This window comes from Paramacrobiotus metropolitanus, unplaced genomic scaffold (assembly GCF_019649055.1).
Source record: "Paramacrobiotus metropolitanus isolate TYO unplaced genomic scaffold, Prichtersi_v1.0 Parri_scaffold0000008, whole genome shotgun sequence".
Classification (NCBI taxonomy): Eukaryota; Metazoa; Tardigrada; class Eutardigrada; order Parachela; family Macrobiotidae; genus Paramacrobiotus; species Paramacrobiotus metropolitanus.
This window is the reverse complement of record NW_026570228.1, coordinates 2,056,186-2,081,704: the sequence shown is the minus strand read 5'-3', so window position 1 is coordinate 2,081,704 and position 25,519 is coordinate 2,056,186. Positions and strand designations below refer to the sequence as shown.

Below are 25,519 nucleotides of genomic sequence, written 5' to 3'. Positions count from 1 at the left end.
CGAATGCAATCGTACACTCCCATTAGCTTCCAGTATAAGCGCATTTCTACAGAGTTTTCGTACCGATTGCCGATTGGGTTAGCGATGTGGAGTGGTCGCAAAATGTTCCATTCACGTTTTGCAGTAGAAGTACGGATCGCAAATGGGGCCGGAGATATGCCGAAGCCGAACCATCTCATACATTCGTCCGCATCACCTGTGGTACAAAGCACAAAGAGACTAAGGCGGATTTCGTCCACATCTTCAACCACTTCCATCGGAATTTTCCCCGGTACGCGCTGGTTTTGCACTTGGTGTACCATGACGCTTACCAATCAGTCATTAATTCCCACGTTTTCCAGCCCATCCGTGACCAAATAATTGATCTGACCATTCGCTGTATATGGTCAACCGCGCATCACGCAGCACGTTTGGCATTTAGTGGGGTTGACCTTTGAGCTCAGTGTTAATTTGGTCATATCCTGACAAGATTTCTTCGACACGCCGCAAATTCTTACCAGCATATTCAGGGAGGTACCATTACCTACATTGTACCGCATACATTTACGGTGATTTACCCATCTCGCGCTGTCGTGTAGCACCATCTAGATGACGTCGTGCTGCGAGTGAGGATCGACCATGCGGATGGGCTCCGAGAAAACCTTAAGTTGGCATTTGGCAACTATCACCAGAGCGATTCGTGAGTGACATTGCGGGTGATATTACACTTGCCTTAGGAACGTGTATAAACGCAAGCCGGATCTAATTCGGGAATGGTCACCTGGGAAAGTATCAGTGATTGGGAAAGTTTTTAAGAAACAACTGTTGCTCTTTAAGATACGAGTACATAGTACTACGAACAGTAAAAAGTGATTTCTTGAATTATGTCCGGCGTATATCGTATTAGGCAGCGAGTAGGCACCGTACGCGTCTTGCAGTTCGCATAAACCAGACAGAACATTTTCATTTAGCGCATATGTAAAGGTCCACAGCAGTATTAGAGAAATGCGTACACTGCACAGTAAACCTATCCGTTTGTTTTTTATAAGCGACACATTAAAGATCTACTAAACGGTTGAAAAAAAGTTGCTTTTTCCTTTCGAAAGCTGCTAATTAAGTAATTACACCGGCTCGTATATTATCGTTATCACGTCTTGATGCTCATACACACTTCTTACGCTTGTTATTGCGGTAGCTACAGCGGGCTTCAGCACTTATCCTACAAATTGAAGGAGATAAATGCGGTTGGTTTGAGTTCTCACGCTGTCCTGAACACAGACACAGCAAACTGCGTGCACTGTACAGTTTATGTTTAACACAGACAAATTGCCACTGGTAAAATATCTGCTGGAAGCAGTTGTGCGAAATTATAACAGTGACCTGACGAAAAAAGCTGGGAGGCTAGCAGTTTGTTGCAGGAACAAAATAACACAACCAAAACACAGGTAGCCAATGTATTCCACATACTAAGACGAGTAAGCATTGCACGTACAATACGAAGTACAATACTGCGCCAGTAAATTGCGAATTAGCCCACAGCTATCGTAAAACACTGCTCACAGTTAATTTCCCAAAGGGCCGCAGTATTATGCTTCGCATTACATGTATATGACTTTAAAAATCCACCAGCAACAAACGAATTTTATGGAATTGAGTCGTTTGAACATTTCCTCTGTAAAACCCACGGGATAACTGGAAGATGGCGCGTTGGCAGATTAACACCATACTTGCAGATTTTGCAATGGGGCTTCTGCTCTGTATCCATCTTATGCTGATATGCTTAACAGGTACTAATAATCATTAAGCAGGTAGTCATCCCAGTGATTTAAATTTTGGCAACTATTGTTTTTACTGGATTTGTAATTTTCAGTTGCGGCAAGCTCTTCTGTATTTCCCGATAAACTGGAACCAGAATGCGGCAATATACTGAACATGACAATTGCTGTAACCGAAAGCCGAAATATTACATTCGCTCGTTCTTTTCGCAGCGATCCAGTTAGTAATGCTGAATGGTCCCAAGTAAATGAAATAATCCGCACAAAATTGTGCGGCGGGGACCGTTATTGGGATTTGACGTCCACCGCTCATCCCAACAAATACGTCCGCGTGTACTGCTCCAAACAAAATGAAAGCCAAACGGAATTCGCTAATCTTTTCCAACACCTTCACAACATCTTCCCGCTACGCGCGCTGGTTCTGCATGTATCGTACGACAACGATTACCAGCCAATCATCAACTCCGCCGTCTTCCAGCCAATCCGCGATCGGCTGATTGATTTGACCATCCGCCGTGGTCAACCGTTGGTCACACAGTACCTTGGCGGTGTGGGCGTGTTCAGCAGTTTAATACGATTGACCATTGAAGACAGTATCAGTCTGAACATCAGCAAAGAAGATTTTTCTCGAATGCCACAGATACGAATGATTATCGTACGATAGCCTTTAATGGCTGTACGATAGCCTTTATTGAACCGTACACTTTCACTGATCTGGCGCTGTTACAAACGCTGGTCCTAGAATACCATTTGGGGTTTCTAATTCGGAATTCGGAAGACGAGGAGAAAGGGCTATCAAAGTATCGGTTGTACCGGCAACAGCCGAATCTGTCGGTCATCGTCGCACAAGTGCGGGAACGCCACTGTGCTTGTTCGTACACCTGGCTCAGGAACCTGTACAGGCGCAAACCGGATCTTATGCGTGAAAGGCCAAGAGGATAGGTAGCGGTGATTGGATCGTACCTTCCTCTTTTTGTCTCGCGAGGATATTTTACGATACGACCAAATGCGTATATTGACTGCGCAGTGCCAACTACCGGTGAATACTTAAAGAGCATCGGATTGGACAGCGATTCAGGACCACTTACAATCTATTCCGTTAATACGACTTGCAACAGGTTGGATTGCTGAACTGAATTTCCAAATACACTTACTGCAAGTATGTAATAAACAAGCTTATTTTTTGTCATGCCAGATATATATGGACATTTGTTCAATAGTTGCTTGTAGCGAAAAACGATTCCAAAGTACAAAGCAGTAGTAAATCCGTGTACAGATACGTTACGAGTTATAAGGTACTTCTAGATTTTTTCTGTTATATTGTTGAACCATGGTGCGCAATAAATACTACAACAATCGAATTGATAACAAAATGAGCACAGAAACAATCAAATTCATTTTGGCATTCTTAGGAAAATCAGGAGCTAGTGAGGTATGTCAGAACCCAAATAACATCAAAGAAGTGGGACTGATAAACAAGCAGAAATGCTGATTAAGGTGTGGCGACTGTTTATTAGATCACTAAAATACATTTTTTGCGCTTGCTATTGTAACTGCCGAAATGCAAAAGCTCAAAGCCAAGACAACTGGGCTGGAAGGTAGGTTAAATCCGGAATTGCAAAAATTTGTATTGCACAGGAACATGTCAGCCGACAGGGCCGCTCCTATGCGAGACGTGCTGGCGGGTATCTGGTAGCAATCGCGTTTAACTTTGGCATCTGTAGAAGTAAATTTAGTCCGTAAGTTTAAGTACAGTATATAATATCTGTCTGCTTAATAAATCAACACTGAGTGCAGAGTACAGCTGAAGATTCAGACCTAATTATTTGTAAACGTACGTTATAAATGACATATCGCTGATTCGCTAGACTTACGCTGACTGGAAGTATCTGCGTGATTGGAGGTGGTCACTTCTTTCATGCACCGGGCATTTGGGCCATCACCACAGTCCACAGTCCTCATTTTTGTCGTGTTAACGGGATCTAGGCAGCGTTTATCAATATCATTAACGGTTGCCTCGCACTGCCAGCACGAAAGACCGTTTGCATCTAGAAAAGAACACAGTAATAATCTGTATGCAGAAACTTACAATAATTGTATTGTATTGTTGAATTAAAATTATAAGGACAATTTTCATAATATACTATCATAATGATTGTAATCGAAGCAGTAATCATCCGCAATTGTGACCTTTACGCTATAAGTATAACTTCGAGGTACAGAAATGCGCGGAAAATCTTTGACTTACAGTGAAAGGAAATAGCCATGAACACCACAACGGAACCAGCAAAACATAATAGGTTCTTTTGCTGCATTTCGATATCCGTTTGTTAACTTGTGCCAGACGAAATAAAATTCTCGGACAACTTGTGGAGGATATGATCACTTAAAAAATACTCACAACGTTTAACAAGAGTTTCTGTAGCTTACGCTTACGATGCTGCTCGATAAAAATTTTGAAATGCACTAAATATTTTTGTGGCACACACCTTTTTGTATTTATACTCGTATCAGCGGCGCGTTTACGTTGACGGGCTAAGCGCAATGTGTCAAGGCTGAGTCAACTTACACAGAATGCATAATTGTGTATAGATTTATGATAAGGGATTTTCTAACTCACAGCGTTGGGGAACATTCTTCCGATCCCGGCCTATTGACTTTAGTCACCTAACCATCAGAATACACGAGGCATGTCAATAATTTATTTTTACGACATGTTACTCAAATGTATAACGGCATCATGCATCAGTGGATCAAAATCAACCGGTAATCCGTTTACAGCCGGTGTTAACACTTAACACGATTGGTGTACATCCATTTTCTCGCACATTTACAGTACTTAATATTTGTTCTGATTTCAGATTAGTGATTATGGGCGAATGCAGGTATGACTAATACTCGATAGTTAAATACTGCAGTATTATCCTATCACTTGGATTTTTCGTACCGGCCGGCTAGAAATATTGAAATTTTTCCACATTATAGTGTTGCTTAAATTTATAGACTTGAATTGTGGAAATTATGCACCAGTAGAAGTGGTTGCAAAATACTTAATCGTTGTAAAATAACATCATTTAGATCACGCCTTTCTGTGAACAAATAATGTACAATTACCATTTATGTTTTTGCGGTTTAAATATTAACACAGTCAGAATAAGCCGAACCTCTTACTTACGCAATTTCAAATACCCATTTAAATTAAAGGCAGAATTATTTATTGTACATTATTGCATGATACGGAAGTACGCAATACCGATCAGCTTATTCAAAAATTGAAAATAATAAAAAGCACACTTGGTCACTGATCTATTCCTGGTATTTTTAAGTATACAAACAATATCATATCTGCATGTTGAAATGCAAGTAGTATAATAACCAAGGTATTATTAATCCAAGGCCTAAAGAAACAGTAAGGCACGGCATTCGTAAGGAAGAACTTGACGATCCGGCATGTCCACTGCCACGTGTGTCACCGATGGGATAGCCACCGCCTCCGGTGTACGTGAAGCAGTTCCGGTTATCGGTCGCCACAAGAAATCGCCGACTCCGACAGAATTCTGCTCCGGTGGGATACAGCATTCCCACTAAATCACCTAAAATGTTTTGCAATATATGTAAACGTTGTATTACAGACATCTAAAACGCAGGTATCGAATTCGGCTTATGGGTAGCCGTGTGACTTTTCTATCTGAGTGCAACCAGATAATAGTAAATACGCATTTTTTTACCTTTTAATCTGGCGTCTTTGCAGGCGTCCAGCACAGTGTTACAAAATGAACCACACATGATGAGCTGATGCCATCCATTGAAATAAAAAATGTGTTGTGCTGAAAAAAGCAGAAGTGTTAGTACTGTAAGATTCTAGATTTATTTTATTATTCACAATTTCACATTATCTCCGTATTATTAATATGCGTAATAACCGTATATTAGCAGGAGTAAATTAAAATATCTGATGCAGTATTGCATTTGTAATTTTTACAATTAGGAAAGCAAACAGTTCGGGCTTCTTGGCGGCTTTCGCACTAGTATAAATTCGTTTGGAACTATAAATTCGCGCTGTGTCTAGATTATAAATTAATTCTGTGTCTAGATTATAATTATAAAGATTCGCCATTATAAATCTGATCTGCTCGGTCTGCACTCTGCCTAAACGTTAGCCAACATATCCCAAGCCAATTAGAAATGCAGCTCTAAAAATTTTTCTTAGCTAATGGGCGGATAATCTATTACGTACTTACGTATATTCTGTCTCATATTTTGCCATCAATTTAAAACTATTTACAGACTGTACTATTTAAAATTTTCTGGCACTGTCTGTGTAGAAGAACACATTCTGGAGATATCTCATGCACTCAGCGCCTATAATACATCTATAATACATACACAAATCGTGAAAATGCGCCGCTGCCATGATCAACCGGTGATCGGGTCAAATTGAGCGTTTTATTGCCCTTTAATGGTTCATTGAAAGTGACCTGTTTAAATTTTGCATGCACACTGGGGAATCGATAATATGCAACATCAATTACTAATAACTGTAATTTTGCGAGAATCAATCTACACCGTTTTCACATCGTTACACGCAATAAGTGCAGCACCAACTTTTTGTGTATAGTGTATACCCGGTCCGCGCCCTTAAACATGCCACGAATACAACAAAAACGGGGAGATCGTAAACAGCCGACAATAATGCTGAATGTATGACATCAGCCAGTATATATTCTGACGTTTACGATTATATTCGTATTTCGTATTACTAAGGCGCTGCTGCACGACCGGCGCATATTGACAATTCAACTTTCTGTATGCCCAGGTATTGCAGAATGGCAGTATAGTTCTGTAGTAATATACCGGTCATGCATGCAATTTCTGGATGGAAATGTAAAAATGGAAATGGGCTAATTCCCTGACTGCACAATGGTAAACACATAATACCGTATATATCAGAAAATCAAACTGTGATCGATATTGAACAATGCCGGTTACATGTGTTTCACCGGATCTCTGTCGCTCACTTCCATTTCAAAAAGGTTCTACCGTCTACGTGTACTTCTAGAAAATCGAGGTGCTCTAAATATCGAACATTTTAAAGGTAATTAATAAACTTTGATCAATATTACTTGGCTTGAGCACTGAACCGGTCGAACAAGAGTTGTGTGTGCATGACAAAGTTTGTTGGAAACTATATATCAAGTTGTATGCAGCTTTTTCCGGAAAAATAGAGCTTTTTTCTTCAAAGAAGTATCTGTAATACCTGAATTTTGTTTAAATCTCTTTATAGTTTGAGTAACTAAATCAGTTTCTTTTTAAATAATGCATTTTAAAAATTTCTTTACAAAAGACATATTAATTTTTAAAAAACTGTTGCAGAGATAACTGAACGTGTGCAATCCTGTTTTCAAATCAGCTGTTGTGCACATGTAATTACGCTGCAACTTGAGCGTTATTATACATGTTGTGCTGTATTTTCAGACCAAGAAGAGCGGTACAGAAGCCCTGCGCATATGGAGTTGTAACGTAATAATTGGGTTAATTATCCCAGTTTAACCCTTACTTGGATCGCAGACCCAACAAATCATGTAATTGAGCTGCCGTATACAGTTGTCCGATGCTCCTTGCAAGGGTTTAACTTTCTTAAAGATGGACTCCAGCTCTCCTTGCCGGCAGCAAGCATTCTGCAAAAACATACATCAATATACTTATTTAGGCTAATTTTTACGTCAACAACTGCAGAACGCCCCGCGACCGCCAACTACAAGAAATACATTCTGTTGTCTTGTTTCTAACAAATCCGCAACCTATACCGCCTATGGTACTTAAAAGCACCAAAAGATAATACGAGTATTTATTGTAGATAGACACATGTACAAAATTTTCCCGCCTACGCGTAAGTACTTTGTGTGAACCTCGATATGCACAAAAAATGTGTTATTTTTATTAGATGTACATCCATCTTTTTTTTATTTTTTAAGAATATTAGGTTAGCGATCTAACTATGAACAAGCCTACCAAACATATGTCAACGGAGAGAACAGCAATGTTTTTTGTAATAAACGCTTGTAAGCCGATTAACACCTAATGTAATTCCAAGCTTAAGTACACAAAGTATCGTACACTGCAACGGCTGCGGTTGTATTAGGAGTTAGGTCCAGATTACATTACCAGAAAAAACATCTTAATGTACTAAAGGCCCTAAGCAATAAAAGGGTTTCGTGATTCCGGATTCGATCGATACACGGAGCAATTAGAAGATTTTTATATCCGACTGTGTTGCGAATGCTACAACCAGATACATAGAATACTTGTAGTGAAACTTTTCGTTGCGAAATGTAGGATATGTACGCGCAATACTACATTATTAATTTTAGTCAAATAATAATAATGTACAGGCAATTAATATTGCCAAAATACAAGTACACACAATGCATGCAGAGCACGGGATATGAGGGATCTTAACTTTTCTTATTATCAAATATCCTTTCTTTCTTAAATTTCACTCGGTATTACAAATGCACCACGGTGTCATATCGCAGAATTATTTTATTTTGAACTGATTACATGTTTAACAAGCACAAATGCATTGTTTTATTAAATCTAGCTTCCAATAAGCCAATTTTTAGATAGTAATACTACTACTAATATTATAGAACAGATTAAATTAATTGGATCTACTTTATGTAGACTAATTTCAAAAGACATCGCAATAAATTATGATGATTAATGGATCGCAATTTGCAAGTCTCGAACTGCACACGAAAGGCTTTTTTACAGATACCGTTACTGTAACGCAGTAAAAAAGCAGTAGCAGAAGCATCCAATAAATATGCCAGCGTCGGTGTTTTTTTACCTCTGTTAATTTATTCAGTTCCCCGCTACCTACGAATACCCTGTAACGCATACGACAGCTTGTTTGAAGTTGTTAGTTAAGATTTAAGATCATGGCGTAAGTCTGACTTGTCAATGGCACACATTACATTACATTTATTGCTTTACAATTTTTCATTCCGCGCTTATGTTTGCAAAATGATTAGGTTTAAAATTTCTGTTGCTTTAGTGCTGGCGCATAGTTTTGGAAGACCGAACGATCAGTAATTATACCGGTATGGTATTAAGCTCCAAAACGAAAAAAAATTATTTTTTTGTAAATGGGCATTCATTCTAGCAACCTACTTAACTGTTTCTTTTGGCTTTTGTGTACTATCAGTGAGCATAAACTAAGTATTACCTTTACATTTGCAGATTCCAGTATATTATTTGAGATAAAATACAAAGTTGATTAAGGTTAAGAAAGAAACTACTATGATCAATTGACGGATAGAAATAGGTGTACTAAAAATAACGAATTTTTACAGCTAAAGAGATGCATGGTGTACGTAGCGATAAGGCAGAACAAACCAGCCATATCTATATAATTAATGTTATGTTATAAAGATAGCTCCAGCTATGAAAAAATGATTTAAGGTGAATTATTTAAGCAAAATTGTGGTTTTTTACCTCTCTATACCAAGTACAATTGCGTAATCCCGGTTGTCGTTGTGGACTGCGATTATCAAAGAACGGACAGAAGGGTTTATCAACTTTAAGTGGCGCAAAGAGATGAGTAAATCCAAACTTGTAGGGATTAATCGTTTCCGCTTTATCGTTGTCATAATACTCAAAATCAATAGCGTACACCGTAAATACGCTCAGGCACAGGAAATTAGCCGTTAGCTGTACCGAATAGGTATGCGTATAAATATGCAGCATGGTGCGGGAGGAGTGCAATTGCGACAGTGATTGTTCAAAAATGTAATCAACTGTTCCTGGTTACATCAGCTGTATTGTTACAGCATTCCTCTACCGGCATCTTTACTCCCGGCATCTCAAAGTTTCCGGCAGCACGCATGACCGCATAACAAAGACAAAATGGATGTGCATTACGCTGGTAAAGAAATACAGTCTTATATGTAGACAAATGAACATATATATCTGACAACGCTTAGCGAATGGCCAATGATCGGTTCCGTCGGGATTATTTGATTAAGACCGGAAGTATGCACGTCTCTATATATACAGAATATGTATGTAAACCGGCGCGAGCGCGCGCTCGCATATACACGATACAGGAGCCAACTTTCTCCCGAATCGAACCGGCATCCAGGGGCATCACTATCCGTTAATTTACCCCTTATTCACGACAGGGTACGCTTTAAACTGTATATATGGACAGAACAAGATTGCCATGTGTATAAGTATGAAGAATGGAGAATATTCTGATTGATGTGCCTGCCATCGGTTGCGCTGGACGCGGGAGCGTCGGCTTAATCAGTACCAATGACTGCGACATGCATATGTGTCTCCTTCTACTATGTATGCCAAATGTGCGCGTCCCGAAAAAAGTGCGCGCCTATATGTGTCGCACTAAGCAGCCAGCGATGAATCGCGGAATTGTCGATTTATTGAATTAAAATAAAAAATCGATTTTTGCAATTTATATAAATGTACGATACAATGTCCTTGTAGAACGGATGATGTTTTCTATGATGCTTGCAAATGAACTATCGCGCACACAATTAATTTGGCTAGGAAAATTGCCCCGGAAGTTTAGTTGAAAGATTTATTCCAAGGCGTACATATATGCATCCGCTTCGATTTTTTTTCTAAATTTTGTAGCCGGCGTTAGGGTTTTATTTATAGTACCAAAACGCTGGCGTGTTTACCATCTTAAATTCTACCGGATTGCACGATCATTACCGGTCAAATCAATATACGGTGTTGTTTGATTTAGGGAGCGTAAAGTGGGAGAAAAACGTATGGTGAACAATTTGTCGCATTCAGTTAACAGTGTGTAACGAGTATAAATTTCCACCATACCAAGCAAACACTCGAGACTATACTTATCGAAGGAACACTTTCAATGGTCTAACCAATTCTTTAGGGAAGAGCAGGTAAAAGGAGAGTACAAAAACCCATTCGCTCGGCGCATGCACAAGAGGACAATCACCAGCCGGGTAATATTGCGTAACCAACTGCATACATTACCGGAGACAATTTTTACCGGTACAGTATACTATTACGACACAGAAAAATTTTATGTGTATAAAGTTTTATCTAGCCGATTTCGCTGCGGCGTTGGCACTGGGTTTTCCAGGTTGTGTATTACTTCCGCTCTGCGCTGGGGCTGTATTTTGGCTAACAGCCGTGTTGCCGGTATTGAGCAATCGTGCATCCCGGCTACTGCTGGCGGATGCGGGCTGTAGATCATTAGCATCGTTATTACCGGGTGCACTGCTCCCGGCGGGGCCACCCGTGTCCCCGCTGGACTGGGGCAGGCCACTTAGCGCGGAAATGTAACCTTTAGGTGGAGTGTCAAATAGCGGCTGCTCGCCGTGATACAGACGGGAATTGCCAAATTCATAGAAGCGGCTTGATCTGCAAAAGAAAAAATTCGTAATAAGCTTCTTCATTAATACATGACTATAGTACTTACTTTTAGCGAATGCTTGCGGTAAACGGTAAACGCACAATTGCGGTTCAAAGCTGTATGTGCAAGTACTTTTACAGAGTACAAAACGTGTGACAATTGCATAAATTAAGGTGCAGTACCGTAAAATTGTATGCATGCTGCTTGTACATTATTATGTCCAAACCAGTTTACCTTCAATGCTTTACATATATCACGTTTTAGAAGTCACTCGGAATACCGATTAAACCAACTGCTAACAGAATATCACTAGCAAATCAGCACTGTAGATTCCAATTCCCAAATAGTCAAGCCAGCACAGCGTGAAGTAGAATATTGTTTCTAAATTTTTCGAATTAATATCTCTAGAAATATAGCCGATTTAATTGCACTCGTACTGCTCGAATACGTATAGCTGTATCCGTGCACCAAATTCTAAATGAAAACTTATGTTTTAAGACGAGTTAATTATGGATTTTTGCAGACAGTACTCATGATATTTAGATTGAGTAAATGAGTGAATACCACAGACTACAAAATCCAATGTAAAGTTTTTAACTAAAAATTAAAAAAAGAGCCACCAACAAATTTCATGTACAAATTAGGTACGCACATAGCATCTGCATATAAAACAGATTTACGCCGATGGTGATGTTATTTTTCAGTCGTCAAGAATTTGACTGCTTTACGCGTTGTGCATGTTAAGTAATACTAATCTCATTCCGGAAGTCGGCACAAGTTTGTCACAATTACCCGTTGCAATCCACATTAAAATAATAATCGCACGTTAAGGTCAGCTGATTGAACAGTGTGGAATTCGGGCATAGGAATCCAGTCTGGTTGCCATTGATTTCACACCGGTAAAAAGCCTGACACCGTGATCCCGGTGATGTATCGGCATAATATCCCGGATACTTGAATTGACCACAACTGAATCCGGTATTGGGTACACTGTGCAGTAGCGGAAATGTCTCGCCCGGTTTGGCAGCAATCAGAATGTCAACAACACCATCCGGATCCAGAGGCGGAGTATTTAAATACATATCAAAAACATATTTACCGTTCGTGCTGTTGCTGTCCGACTGCGACCAGCACACACCGATCAGCAGGGAAAACACTATAAAAACCTTTTCCATATTGTAATAATGACGCCGGATTGATTGTACAAACGCTGATACAGATCAAAATTAAACGGTGTTATGTGCGTCGGTAATCACAACAATTTTACGCTATTCTTGAACAATTTTTTTCGGTACTAACGGGTATAAATAGAAAGCACGATGCTTTTATTTCAGATCCGGAATTTCTTGTACGGTAATATATGTGCATAATTTATTATAGACCGTTTCCCGGCAAATCTGGGCGCATTTACTTATATTGTACGCAGTGCGGGCGTTACGTTGGTTAATTGGCGCTGAAACCAGTTCCGGACATAGTGTGGTTAATGTAGAATATTTGGAGCATACTTGTAAAATCATTAGCGTATAAAATGTGTATTGTCAGAAATTCCTGTTGATGGAAATTTTAACGCTATTAAAATGTATGGCATTGTATGTGCATAATTATTGCTGGCGTGCTACTCTAAAACTCATTACGAAATACATTTTCATCTCTGCACTAGACCATGCGGTACAACAATTTCCTAGCAAACACTTTTGTGGTAGACTTCCATTCATGGAAGATTAATTTTTGAATTATTATTATAAGAGCAAATCGAGGTTTTGCTAATGAGTTAACTCGTATTCGCAGAAATTGCAATGGCATTTTTGCATTTTTGGCATTGCCATTTTTTTGCGAATATTAAAATAGGGTTTCGTATATTTGATGTTGCATTTGTGGTACACCGTACACATTCCCCTGGTGCAGAAAAAGCATTTGCTTAATCGTAAAGAAATTTACAGACTCTTGGCGTTGCCCATACTAAACTGAGAAATTTTCTACGTACATGTACTAACTGTATTTAAAAACTGGATGACACTATAGCCACCCCAAACACCACACCGCGGTTTCTTATAGCCACCCCTTTTCCACACCCCGTTAATTGTAGGCACCCTTTTTTAATTAATTTTATTTTAAGAACACCCTGTATTTTATAGGCACCCTTCTGACAGTTAATTAAATATGCAATCTAAGAGATCCAGAGATCCAAACTTTTTTGTTTAAAATTGTCTTTTGCCTATTGGAAAGGTCATAAGTAGCAGAAGTTTGAAGTTTGCTGGCATCGGTGAAATATGAAATTCATAAAAACTTTCGATTCCGAAAAATGGGCAGGAAAATTGGTGTCTATAAAAACCGCAAACCGGGTTTTCTGCCTGTACAAACCGGGTTATAAAAACCGGGTTTTCTGTCTGTACAAACCGTTGTTATTAATTTTAACTAATTGTAAAAGCGAGTGCCTGTAATTAACGGGGTGCAAAAAGGGGTGTTTTTAAAAACGGGGGTGAAAAGGGGTGGCTATAGTGATTTCCTTAATAATTTCGCAAAATCACTGTGCACAGAATAATTTAAAAAGCGAAAGTCTATGAGTAAATAAAGTCTACAATTGCAAGTGACTTAGGTAACTATTTTCTGAACGCTGACTGCGGTACGAAATACCATACGTAATTATCTGGTTACTTTAATTCACAACTGATCGGATATTTCCGTCTCAACGGAGTAAGTGACTTAATTGTTGTATAAAGAAATACACTACTGAAGCACATAAAGAAATACAGTACCGAAACAATTCCATGAAAACGATCCAAACCAATCGAACTACACGTACGTACCAATACAACACATAAAAGATTTAAACCCTTCGGCACACATTGCAGCCAGTGAACCACATATTTACAAAACGCATTCACAAAAAATTCAGAGACCAGAAAACGTTTCCGCTTCAAAAAAAGCAGAAAATACAGAATCTTATGAGACATCTCACAGGCGCAGCCGACTACACATCACTCTCCAGTGTGCTATCAAGGTCCTCAGCGGCATCCCTGGCGGCCTTTTTCTCCTCTTTGTTCTCGTCGTCAAAAACAACCTTGTCACGCAGCAGACGATTTTTTTTAATCCACACATCCTTAAGTAAAGTTTCCAGTGGCAAACGATCTTTTCCTTCTTCCTGCAACCAAACTACACCTTAAAATTAGAAAACCCATGTAAAAGTTTTTCTAAATTAGAATTCGTTGTGATTAACCGGACTTATTGTTCAAAAACGTCATCCAACCAAAACTTTACAGAAAAGTAAAATCGTGGTGGAAATACAAATCCGAAACGGAAAAGCTAAATTAAGGCTACCGGGAAACGTTAAGTAACATCTAAAATTTAAAAATGTCAAAAAAACGAAGACCGAGAAAAGATTTCACAATAATACAAGCGAAATGGGAGAGCGGAAACGAAAACAAAATGTTGCAAGCGCATAACCGTATCACATTGTAGAAATCTAAAATCAAACCAGTTAGCGAAATTTTTTAGGCTATTAATTAAACCGTGCTGAAGAAAATAAGTGTGCCGAAATAAACCAGCCATGAACGCCACAATCTGTACCTTCAACATCGCGGTAATAAGGCGAGCCGGATCAGCCGGGACATACTCTGGAATCTGGTATTTACAGGTGCGAATTTTATTGTGAGTCTCCTTTATAAGCTCCTGCTCACTGCGGACCTTCCCGTGGGGTTTGGTCTCGAACGGCGGACTGCCCACCATGAATTCGTACAGTAGGATCCCGGTGCACCAGATATCAATGCTGGCATCGTACGGCACGCGCTTGACCAGCTCCGGCGCCAGATAGTCCGTGGTGCCGCAGACGGTACGGCGTTTGGAGGATGGGGCATGCGCTGACCACCCGAAATCCGCCAGCTTCAACTCACCATACCCGCCCAGCAGCAGATTCTCCGGTTTGATATCACGGTGGATAATGTTGCGGCTGTGGCAGTAGATCAAAGCTTCACATAATTCCGCTACATACTGCGATAAGAAAATCAAAATTATTCAAATCTAAAGCGAATAACCAATAGTAAAATTAAATCAAGCTTGCAACAAGGAACCACGAAAACTTTCCTTCATAATTTCGATATTTTAACTGTTTCATTACGGTAGCAGGCAGCCCATTTAAAACTGCTGCGTTCCACTCTGTACTGTTCTACTAATTGTTATTTATTTACTTTACAGGCGCTTATAAATTCCTTTTTATATAAAGTGATACAAATGACTGCATCATGATGGAACAATTACTTAACTTATTACTTACACCGTCGAATTCCCACAATCTTCACTGTTAGTTCAATATTTCTATCGCAGAACTCCGTTGAATAAGTTGCACAAATTTGTTAATACGATACACTATAAAATTTTTAAGTAAAATTAATTCATTTTCAACGAGAAGATCCCCTAGTCACTGCCCTTGACCGATCGCGAGTAGTTACTTACCGAGGCACTATCAGGCTCATTGAAATGGCCCATCCGCATCAGCCGCTTGAACAGTTCCCCATTGGGCGCGTATTCCAAAACCAGATAGACACTCACGTTATCCCAAAAGCAGCCGTACATCTGCAGGATATTGGGATGTTTGATGCGGGCGTTGATCTCAATTTCCCGTCGCAAATTCTGCTCCACATGGTTCTCCAGCAGGCTCTTCTTGAACAGCACCTTCAGCGCCACGATAAACTGCTCCTTCTTGGTGCGAGCCAGATACACCCGTCCAAAAGCGCCACGACCCAGCGGACGACCAATCTCGTAATCCTTTATGGATGCGTTATGAAATACTTTCGTCATTTTGAAATGTCTGATGACAGACATTAATCACAACAAAAATTTCCACGCAAATTCACGCCTGTTCAATGCAAAACTGGAGAGTGGAGAGTCTCTGCATAGCAGAAAAGTCCATCAAAACAATGAAAGCATTCGCAACTCAGCATTGCGCAAGTGATCAGTGTGATTAAAATCACCCGTCGACTGGATTCAATAGTGCACATGCGCCGCCATATGCACGATTGCGCGATGGTAATTAAGGACGCCTGTTGGCTCGGTTCCAATTTACACGGGTTCCAGCCTGCATGGATTCCATAACCAGCACAAATGGATTTCCAGTTTTATCCCATCGTAGCCGCGCCCATGGCCAGCGCCCACGTGCGCAGTGCGCATGCCCAGTGCCCACGTCGTCGTGGTGGTGGTATGACTTCAGAACTTTTACAATCCGAAAGTTTTTCGCAAATACAGTATGCTAAAAATTTTTAATAACTCAAATTTCTCAAAATATAATTCTTTCCTTTCAAGTTTGATTCGCTTCTTTAACTGTGACACAGTGGCATATGGAAATTAATTGCTGTGCAGACATTTTATTGAGCAACTGTTTTGTGATTTGACAGCTGATACTATTGAAAATCGATTACTGTACTTACTTTTTCCATGGGCGCTAATGACAAAGCCAGCTGCCGCACTATCGACGTCGCATAGCGCAGTTCTCTAATCTTCCCCGAAAAAGCCTATCGTACTACGAGTCTACGGCCACTAGGCCCTTGCCATTTACTACATATACCTCTGTGTTGTGGATTTATGATAGAAGTGGATGTTACGTGTTGGAAGATGTCTCGTAGAATTTAGTCGCCCTTTCCCAATGCCCACCCACTCTCCCATGTGCTTTGACAGCACGCTGAAGGATATCGACGGTGCTCGCTCCTGTTTTCCATCGAAACGGCCCTGTCGGGAGACCTGCCCCTGCACGGCCTGCAGCATCATCTGCGCCGCCCCGTCCTTCCCACATCGGACAGTGTCGTGTCGTAATCGTCGTCACAGTGAATGTACCTACGGATCGGGATTATTCCCCATCGCATCGGAAAGTTTCGATGATGAGGGATTTGATCGGAACAGTCTGGGTTCCGATTACGATGGGGACGTTTTGGGTAGGAGATTTTCCTATGATTTGGATGATATTCAGGATGCCATAGAGGTATTGCGTCCTGCGCCACGCTTAACTACTCGCTCGATATCTACACCGACACCGCACCATACTCCCGTGGCGAAATTTCTTTCGCCTTCCCTTAAAGCGTATAAAGATGGGCCATCGGATACGGAATTCGTTATACTGCTGGATGATGAGGAAGTGCCCATTGAATCCTGCGGATGGGAGGAGCAGATGTTGGTCGATAGGATACCCGAGTAAGTTTTACGATAAATCGTAAAACTGTTGAATCGTCTTTTCGCCACTTGTGACTTATCGTTATAGTCTAACTGATTAATCACTCGGAACTCAGTTGGAGCTTTGGCTAATAGCAGTCAAACAGATTAGCAGGGCGTGAGCTAATTATAGGTTGTTTAAAAGATGAATATAGTGCGAAGAATTTTTATTTTAAAAATTTTCATAATTTATGAACCAGTAAATGTAATTTTTTTGGGGCCACTGTGTTTATCGCGTGCTTTTTATGTTATTAACGATATATCAAGCTGCTGCAGATCTGGAAATGTGCATGTTGCCAAAACAACATTAGATTAAATTAGTTTGAAAATAAAATCTTTTGGTGTAAATAGTTTCCTTAATTTTCTCTAATTATTTTGTCAGTCTGTATTCTGTAAGTGGATAACTTCAAAATCATCGACTTGGTTTGCAGGGTTATGTGTACGGATCGCATTACGGTCCGGGATTTCGACGACGGATCTGTTCTGGTTAACGATTTCTTCATGAAGCCGGATAGCGATCTGGGATGTGGATCGTTTTGTTCGTTTCGTTTATCATCCTGCATTGCAAATCATGGGCATTATGCCCTAAAGTTGGTGTCCAAAACGAAAGCGAAGAAAAATTCCATGTTATTCAAGTAAGCAGTTGACCCTCGTTCTATTAATAAAAAATCGATTATCAGCGAAATCTTCTTTCCAAGTACATACTTCTTTGGATTTCGCTGATGCATATCTTATTCGACTTGTTTACACTTTTTGCTTTTTACTGATTCGAGTGTAGTTTAATCGGGAATCGAGTCGTATTGTAAAACATTAAGTTAGAATTTCTTTTTCATGTTTGATTACTCGTTTCAGACAATCGAAAAACCCTTTTCTAAACATCGAGAGGGAAACAGCGATATTGAAAAAAATCAAACACCCCAACATTGTCAAACTCTTCGAGATTATGGACGATCCAGAAGAAGACAATTTGTATTTTGTATTCGAATACATTGATCGTGGATGTATTTTAACCATACCGTCGGGTAAGCGTATTCTGTGTGCTCATACCACCGGAAAATTCCCGTGGTTAATTATTTTTCCGCTTGTTAGAGGAACTGCTCGATGGACTAATTGTAGCGGCTTAGTGAATCTAAATTAATGCGCGTGCCAAAATGCAGCCTAATACACGTGCACTGGTGTATTTTTAGATTCTCCTTTGAAAGAATCCGTGGCCATATCGTACATGCGCGATGTAAGTGTTGCAGTGGTTTTGCATCCTGTATTAAATTAAACTGTACGAGAAAATCCCATTTTGATTTGGGCAACACAATTGAGAATCGATGTTTTACGATAATCTTAATTGACCTGATTGAAAGTTGACCTAGTTAGACCTGTGATTTAAGTTGTTCCGGTAATTAAACACGCTATTTCTGAAATTCCCGAGGAAACCTTCGTTGTTTTGGTACGGATATTATTGATTTCTTTTGCTCACGCGAGTGTGGGTTCGTTTTGTTGCTGTTGCGTTCGTTAAGTACTGAATTTATATATTATATGTATAAGTATAGTAGGTGGGGTTTGTCAGAGCTTTGTTTTGAGATCGGGTGGCCTTTGATATTTCGGAAGGCCCTACGTTGTGTGAATTAGTATCTAAAAATAAAGATTGTTGGTTCGTATGCCACTTTTAAACCATACCGCAACAGAATTCCAAGTGCTCTTCATATATTTTGTCATTCGGCGTATGAAGAAATTTTTTTCCAGGCGTTGTATGGCGTAGAATATCTGCATTCCAAGAATATCATTCATCGTGATCTCAAACCGGAGAACATGCTGCTGAATTCCTTTGGGAGAGTGAAGTTAATCGATTTTGGATTAAGTTTCGTCCATGAAGAGGGAAATGACACCACTCGTCTACCCTACGGTACACCGGCCTTTACCGCTCCTGAATGCCTTGATGAGGAACTACCGGAAGGCTATTCCGCGCCAATCATGGAGATGTGGGCGTTGGGTGTCACTTTGTTCGCTCTACTATTTGGACATGTGCCTTTCTACCACGACAACCTTTACGAACTCTACCGGATGATCCAGGAAGACCGCGTTGTTATTCCCAGCACAACGAGCTGTCATGTTTCCCTCAATGCCCGCTCTTTGCTTAAAGGGTGAGAGTGGAGCTGTTTAATTTGTATAAAGACCCTTAATTGTAAAATCACTGCACTTTCAATAGAAGTTAGTTGTGTGGACGTGTGTTTCCCTGGATGATTGTGCACGTAACGATCCTTGTAGCAGTGTATTTTAATTTCTAAGTACTTGTCATTAGTTGGCTTCATAGTCTCAGTAGGTAATCATTAACTCGATAATTTGCTCCCGATCAAACAAATCCTGAGTGTAAAGTACAATGGTACAGACTACTATAAAGTAGGCTATGCACGTATGAAAATGCATTTGGCATTGGTTCATACTTTTTTTATCTGACGCGGTTTTTAATTTCCCTAATTCAACCATAATTGTTGCGGCTTTGGATTTTTATCTTTCCCATTTGTTGTTTTAGAATGCTGGATAAGAACGTGGACGAACGCTTAAAACTTAAGGACATTTTGTACGAGGAACCAGTTTGTTTCGCACTGCTGCTCGGTGATCAATCGCTCATCCATGGTTTCATTATTTAGGTCTACGACGGTTTTTCTCTGGAAACATTCCTGTGGCTATTTACCGGAACCTTGTAAACCCTGCAAGTATTACCGGTTGAAGCATCGGGCTGCTCGATCTCGGTAGAATGTGCACTCTTGCCTCCGAGACAAATTCCACCGGTTTATTTAAATTGGATCTTCACTTTAATCCCATCTTACCGGGATGCTTGTTTTGTAGATATTGGTTTATAATAATTGCGTTATAAACGGTTGTGAAAGTATTAGTATGGTTTGACATGACTTGTAATTAGGATTTCTTTTGTAATGTGGATTTCTTTGGCTTGATTTTGAAACGTTTTAGCATTTTTCAGATCTGAATGATTTTTTTGACCAAAGTTGAAACGGCTGACTTTATTATTATGATTAGCGGTATGTGCAGATAGTCTGTAGACTGTTCTACACTGTTGCACATTGTACATTTTTGTTTAGTCGTGTGCATAGAAAATTTTGAGTTGTTTCAGACATTCATTAGACTTACTTGTAAAGTATATAGTATTATTGATTTAAAAGATTGGTAAAACGTCTTCAGTTCGATCGTTTTGTTTTGGCATCGCCGCATTATAACATGACCTCGCAAAGATAACCTTTGGAGTTTAGATTCAAGAATACCAAACCAAATACTAATTGGTCTGCACGAAATCGCCAAAAATATCGTTACAATTTGCAGGTGGAATTTTTAAAACTGGCGATAAGCAGGAGCAATTCTGAACACCGATCGATCATACCGTTTTGTTACAGAGCCGTTTAAACTTCGGAGCGAGAGGATGTTGTAGCACAGATCAGTTACGTCTCTCAGACTGGAAGAGCCTAATGAAAGTACGAGAAAATTTTTGCCGACGTCAGCAAGAAAATTCGTATGCTGTATCAGAACAACCAGCGTCGTTTATTATTACTGTATTTAGTGTATTAGATTGTTAAAGGAGCAAATTCACGCGTACAGTAGCTCTGTAAGTGACTTCCTGTTGTTATTAACGGGGACCAAGGAACGGTTGGTACCGACAAAAGAATGTGACTGTTTATTTTTTTTTGTTTAATGATTTTACTTTATACCAACAACTGTGTAAATCCTAAATTGATGGTACGACCACCGTGGTACGACTACGAATGCACTTTTGCTCGCATTCAGATTTTCCATCCATTTAGATCATTTAAGTACTTACGTACTGTATCTTTAGTAGTACAGTTCTCAGAACCCAGCAAATTGGGATTCCGAATATTAACAGAATTAGAAGAATAATTGTTTAAATGATTCTATTAAAAGTAATAATAATTTTTAGTATTATTTCTCGTGCTCTGGACTTGAAAAGTATTTAACTTACGTTGTAATTTAATTTTTTCGCTAATTAGACCATAGCTGACTGCAAAAGTTATCTTTCCCATGCAGTGCGATTGGAGCTGAACGATCTGACATGCCAAATGCGTAGTTTCAAATTTGGCGATCTTCTCGTGAAAGTTCATTTTGTTCATATTTGATTGTTATTTCTTTCGAAACTGATAATTTTGACTGATAATTTAATTTGCTCCTTCTTATTTCCTTCTGAAAGCTACAGATTAAGGAGAAACCAAGTGATCAGCGTACGGCAGGTTATCTGCATGGGGTGGGACAATACGTAAATCGGTGTGTCCACCAATGGCTGTCTTTAGCAATGCGGATTGGCTAGAGCATGTATCAAGGCGGATTGGCTGTACTGAGCTACTGAGATAGCTAATAGAGTAATCCTAGCGTAACTTTCACACTTCCTGTAATTGACACGCACTCGGACCCTGTAAGTCGCACGCTCCGCCCCTCTGTTAAAGATACGTTTGCGTAGGGCGTGAGATTACGTCATCATACTACCCGCCTGGCGTAGCTGGGTTTTGGGGCCGCTTTCGATTTTAGCACAGGTCGTACAAGGCTTGTACTTTCTGTGTTTTTACGGTAAACCGTAAAAATTTTAGCCTTCATAGGTTTTCGAGTTTCTATAACACTTTAATACTGTTTTTGGATAACTATTTGTTTTAAAGATATTACCATAAGAAAAGTCTGGAAAGATACCATTTTTTGACAACCTTACATTACAGTACTGAATAATCTGACCCTGTTCTGAGATCTGGCATCGATTTCTTTACCCATAACGATGCGGATAACCGATTAAACTGGCAGATGCTGCACGCTGCTGGTTCAGCCTAGTTGTAATCTTATATAAGTAAGATTACCAACAAGCTTGCCCTCCTTCTCGGATAATAATTTCTCTACTACAAAGTGCATCACTACTTGTACACCTTGGACCCACTATTATCGGAGGTCGGATGTAACCAGCATTCTCTTTCCTAACTGGCACACGCTCCACAATGTGCTTCGATAGCCCCGTGCAGGACGTGGACGGCGATCGCGTGCATTATCCACCAAAGCGAGCCTGCAGCGATGGCTGCAACTGCAATGAAACCTGCACCACCACCACCACTGCTCCTTCCATGTGTGAAGGCTGTGCATGTCGCACCGTCCCTTTTCGTAATCACGGGGAATCAGGCTACGAATCCGTAGAATCGGGATCATCCCAGCCTGTTGAACTGCGCTGGGATAGCGACGAAGTGGAAGGGGATTTCGATGCAGAGGTGGATGGTGTGGATTTTGATGAGGATTTTGAAGGTGTCGGGGATGGTGCGGAGGAGACGCAGCATTCTCCTTTGAAATTGTCCGCGCGGGATTCTTGTTCCTCACCCACGCCTCATGCCCATGTGGCGAAATTCCTCTGCCCGCGTTTTAAGGCGTACGAGGATGCGCCGTCCGATACGGAGATCTTTACGGGACCGACGGAAACCGCGGATGTGCCCATTGAAACATGTGGATGGGAGGTGCAGATTTTTGTCGATAGGAAGCCTGAGTAAGTTTTTTCTTTGATTTGTTTTTTTTTTATTTTTTTATTTATTTTGTTACATTTTAGCTGCCTTTGGTAATTACGTAGTTTGCCAATTTTCTGATTATTCGAGTCAGTAAAACGAAGTTGTACTGGCACAGTACAAAATACCATTAAGATTTAAGAACAATTGAAAGGGAATTTAAAGAATTTACGTTTCGGAAATATTAAGTAACCCAGCAAATATATTTGCTCTGAGCGTACGGATTACGATTTTTGCTTATATAACAATCTTTGTCAGTAGTTATGTGCAGTGCTTATGGACCTTAAATTCACGCACTGGAGACGACAGTAGAAATTTCTGCAAATCATTTTGAGCTATTAACGATTAGCACAGTAATATTGAAATTGGTACTTAAAAATTCTGATGCGAATTCGAGAATGCAACAATATTTTCTCGTTGTCTGTGTTGTGAGAAATTCGATAGGCTGTTGCCGCAGTTTTGCATCTTTTAGCTGTTGATAGGTGAAGTGCAGTTGTGGAATTACGTATATTTGCAGGGTGATTTGTACGGATCATATTGTGGTCCGCGATGCTGACGACGGATCTATTCAGATTAACGATTTCCTTATTGAGCCGGATAGCGATTTGGGATGTGGATCGTTTTGTACATTTCGTGTGGCGTCCTGTGTGAAAGATCATGGGTTATACGCCATAAAGTCCATTTCTAAAAGAAGAGCGCAGAAAAATTCCATGCTGTTCAAGTAAGCGTCGCATTCGATAAATTCCAAAAATTTTTGATACGTTCGTTATTCCATTTGAATTTGTAAGTACCAACTGTTTTATGTACTTATGCTTTCTATTGGCGATGGCGTAAGAGTATTTGATTAGGTTTATGGTTTACCTTACTCCTTGTCAGGAAGTTATCTCATTCATGTGTACGGTCTTTATTGCAGTGCCTATAATACAGTACTAGTTTAAGGCATATTTTCGTAACCGTATGATTTCAGGCAGTCAAAAAATCCTTTTCTAAACATCGAGAGAGAAACATCGATACTAAAGAAAATTAACCATCCCAACATTGTCAAACTCTTCGAGATTATGGACGATCCGGACGAAGACAACATGTATTTCGTATTCGAATACATGGATCGTGGTTGCATATTATCTATTCCGACTGGTAAATACGTTAAAGTTGCAGTTCTTTCTTTCACTAACATAGACCGCTGAACCAGTCTTGTTCGCGGAATCGTACGCTCGACTGTAACCGGAATCGGAACCGTGTTACAGAAAACAAGGAATAACTGAAGTACTTTCCTGCGTTTGTAGATACTCCATTGCAGGAGACAGTGGCCATGTCGTGCATGCGCGACGTAAGTTCTAAACCAATTGGATTACTGAAATTACCAATTCCATATTTGGGTGGATTTCAAAGGGCCGTTTAAATTTCTGTCAGCACTTCTTATGTTTTGATACTTCTACTTCGCTGAAACTGATTGTGAGAAATTATTCTACCAGGTGCTGTACGGCGTGGAATATCTGCATTCAAAGAATATCATCCATCGTGATCTCAAACCGGAGAATATGCTACTGAATTCCTTCGGGAGAGTGAAGTTAATCGATTTTGGATTGAGTTTCATCCATGAGGAGGGAAATGACACCACTCGTCTACCCTACGGTACACCGTCGTTTACCGCTCCGGAATGTCTGGATGACGAAATAACGGAAGGTTATTCCGCGGTGGCCATGGAGATGTGGGCGCTGGGTGTCACTTTATTTGCACTACTTTTTGGAAATGTGCCTTTCAGTCACGATAACCTTTACGAACTCTACCGGATGATCCAGGAGGAACCGGTTGTTATCCCCACCAAAACATGCTGCCATATTTCCCTGAACGTCCGTGCTCTGCTTAAAGGGTGAGAAATGTTTTTTCTCTCGATGCTGTAGCCCGTTGCAGTTGTGAACTTTCGCAACTCGTAATCATTGTACAAATTTATGGTACTGTAATTCTCTTGCATGTGCTAAAATTCATAGCTGTATGTTGAATGTTTATATTGGTGAATTGGTTAATATCGACGCATTATGTTGGCTTATTAAGACATTTTTGGAGCCTTGACATCGAGCGATCGTTGTTGTAATTCGTCTAGAATGTTGGAGAAGAACGTCAAAGAGCGCCTAAAACTGAAGGAGATCATGTCTTCTACGGTTTTTCTTTGGAAGAATTCCGCCCATTACCTTCCGGAACGTTGCAAAACCTGCCAGTATTACAGTCCTAAATCGTGCCACCCAGTTGCGGTATGATCGCACTCCATACATAGTTCCGTGGCCGTATTCCGGTGTGTTGGGATTACGCTTCTGGGTATTCCAGTCTTTCGAAGGGTCAATATGACCCATATAAATAAACAGTTTGTGACAGCATTAATTATTGATTAACAAATTACAGCACCTTTAATTAACGCCTGTTTAACTTGCTTTTGCAATCTTTTAGCTTTTATTTCTTGTCTCGTTATAATCTTGTCAGTTCAATTTGACTTTTTTGAGTCATGCATTGCCGCTCTACAATACTATAATTTTTACGCTTGTCCGGACATCATGGTGTGCTTAATAAATATTATGTACAGTAATTCTGGATACACGGACACGTTACTGAATGAATAAAAGAAC

At 40.0% G+C, this 25,519-nt stretch overlaps 7 protein-coding genes and 1 long non-coding RNA gene across 8 annotated transcripts; 4 read left to right on the top strand and 4 right to left on the bottom strand.

Moving 5' to 3' along the window:
* The first annotated feature begins 1,468 nt into the window (after window positions 1–1,468).
* On the top strand, window positions 1,469–3,564 carry LOC129582608 (uncharacterized). Its single transcript, XM_055474156.1, has 3 exons — window positions 1,469–1,766; window positions 1,850–2,872; window positions 3,167–3,564. The coding sequence occupies exons 1-2, from the start codon at window positions 1,679–1,681 to the stop codon at window positions 2,416–2,418; spliced, it is 657 nt and encodes a 218-aa protein (XP_055330131.1). The 5' UTR covers window positions 1,469–1,678; the 3' UTR covers window positions 2,419–2,872; window positions 3,167–3,564.
* On the bottom strand, window positions 3,056–4,235 carry LOC129582609 (uncharacterized). The gene is made up of 3 exons (XM_055474157.1): window positions 4,003–4,235; window positions 3,629–3,802; window positions 3,056–3,472 (listed from the first exon to the last, which is right to left on the bottom strand). The coding sequence occupies exons 1-3, from the start codon at window positions 4,067–4,069 to the stop codon at window positions 3,276–3,278; spliced, it is 438 nt and encodes a 145-aa protein (XP_055330132.1). The 5' UTR covers window positions 4,070–4,235; the 3' UTR covers window positions 3,056–3,275.
* LOC129582611 (uncharacterized) lies at window positions 3,566–5,551 on the top strand. Its single transcript, XR_008689657.1, has 3 exons — window positions 3,566–4,520; window positions 4,616–4,639; window positions 5,151–5,551. It is a non-coding gene; the product is annotated as an uncharacterized LOC129582611 (long non-coding RNA).
* LOC129582607 (uncharacterized) lies at window positions 4,887–9,939 on the bottom strand. Its single transcript, XM_055474155.1, has 4 exons — window positions 9,252–9,939; window positions 7,312–7,432; window positions 5,483–5,581; window positions 4,887–5,347 (listed from the first exon to the last, which is right to left on the bottom strand). Exons 1-4 carry the CDS (start codon window positions 9,501–9,503, stop codon window positions 5,094–5,096), a joined length of 726 nt encoding a protein of 241 aa, XP_055330130.1. The 5' UTR covers window positions 9,504–9,939; the 3' UTR covers window positions 4,887–5,093.
* Window positions 9,940–10,523: 584 nt separating this feature from the next.
* On the bottom strand, window positions 10,524–12,474 carry LOC129582722 (uncharacterized). Its single transcript, XM_055474322.1, has 2 exons — window positions 11,953–12,474; window positions 10,524–11,168 (listed from the first exon to the last, which is right to left on the bottom strand). The coding sequence occupies exons 1-2, from the start codon at window positions 12,333–12,335 to the stop codon at window positions 10,844–10,846; spliced, it is 708 nt and encodes a 235-aa protein (XP_055330297.1). The 5' UTR covers window positions 12,336–12,474; the 3' UTR covers window positions 10,524–10,843.
* Window positions 12,475–13,820: 1,346 nt separating this feature from the next.
* On the bottom strand, window positions 13,821–16,094 carry LOC129582540 (aurora kinase C-like). The gene is made up of 3 exons (XM_055474052.1): window positions 15,610–16,094; window positions 14,728–15,147; window positions 13,821–14,302 (listed from the first exon to the last, which is right to left on the bottom strand). The coding sequence occupies exons 1-3, from the start codon at window positions 15,976–15,978 to the stop codon at window positions 14,132–14,134; spliced, it is 960 nt and encodes a 319-aa protein (XP_055330027.1). The 5' UTR covers window positions 15,979–16,094; the 3' UTR covers window positions 13,821–14,131.
* A 154-nt stretch (window positions 16,095–16,248) lies between these two features.
* Window positions 16,249–20,475, top strand: LOC129582538 (uncharacterized). Its single transcript, XM_055474051.1, has 7 exons — window positions 16,249–17,337; window positions 17,787–17,990; window positions 18,208–18,377; window positions 18,543–18,586; window positions 19,093–19,490; window positions 19,880–19,927; window positions 19,998–20,475. Exons 1-7 carry the CDS (start codon window positions 16,748–16,750, stop codon window positions 20,101–20,103), a joined length of 1,560 nt encoding a protein of 519 aa, XP_055330026.1. The 5' UTR covers window positions 16,249–16,747; the 3' UTR covers window positions 20,104–20,475.
* Window positions 20,476–21,929: 1,454 nt separating this feature from the next.
* LOC129582884 (calcium/calmodulin-dependent protein kinase kinase-like) lies at window positions 21,930–25,509 on the top strand. Its single transcript, XM_055474511.1, has 6 exons — window positions 21,930–22,882; window positions 23,416–23,619; window positions 23,866–24,035; window positions 24,185–24,228; window positions 24,374–24,771; window positions 25,003–25,509. The coding sequence occupies exons 1-6, from the start codon at window positions 22,350–22,352 to the stop codon at window positions 25,154–25,156; spliced, it is 1,503 nt and encodes a 500-aa protein (XP_055330486.1). The 5' UTR covers window positions 21,930–22,349; the 3' UTR covers window positions 25,157–25,509.
* Window positions 25,510–25,519: the final 10 nt, after the last annotated feature.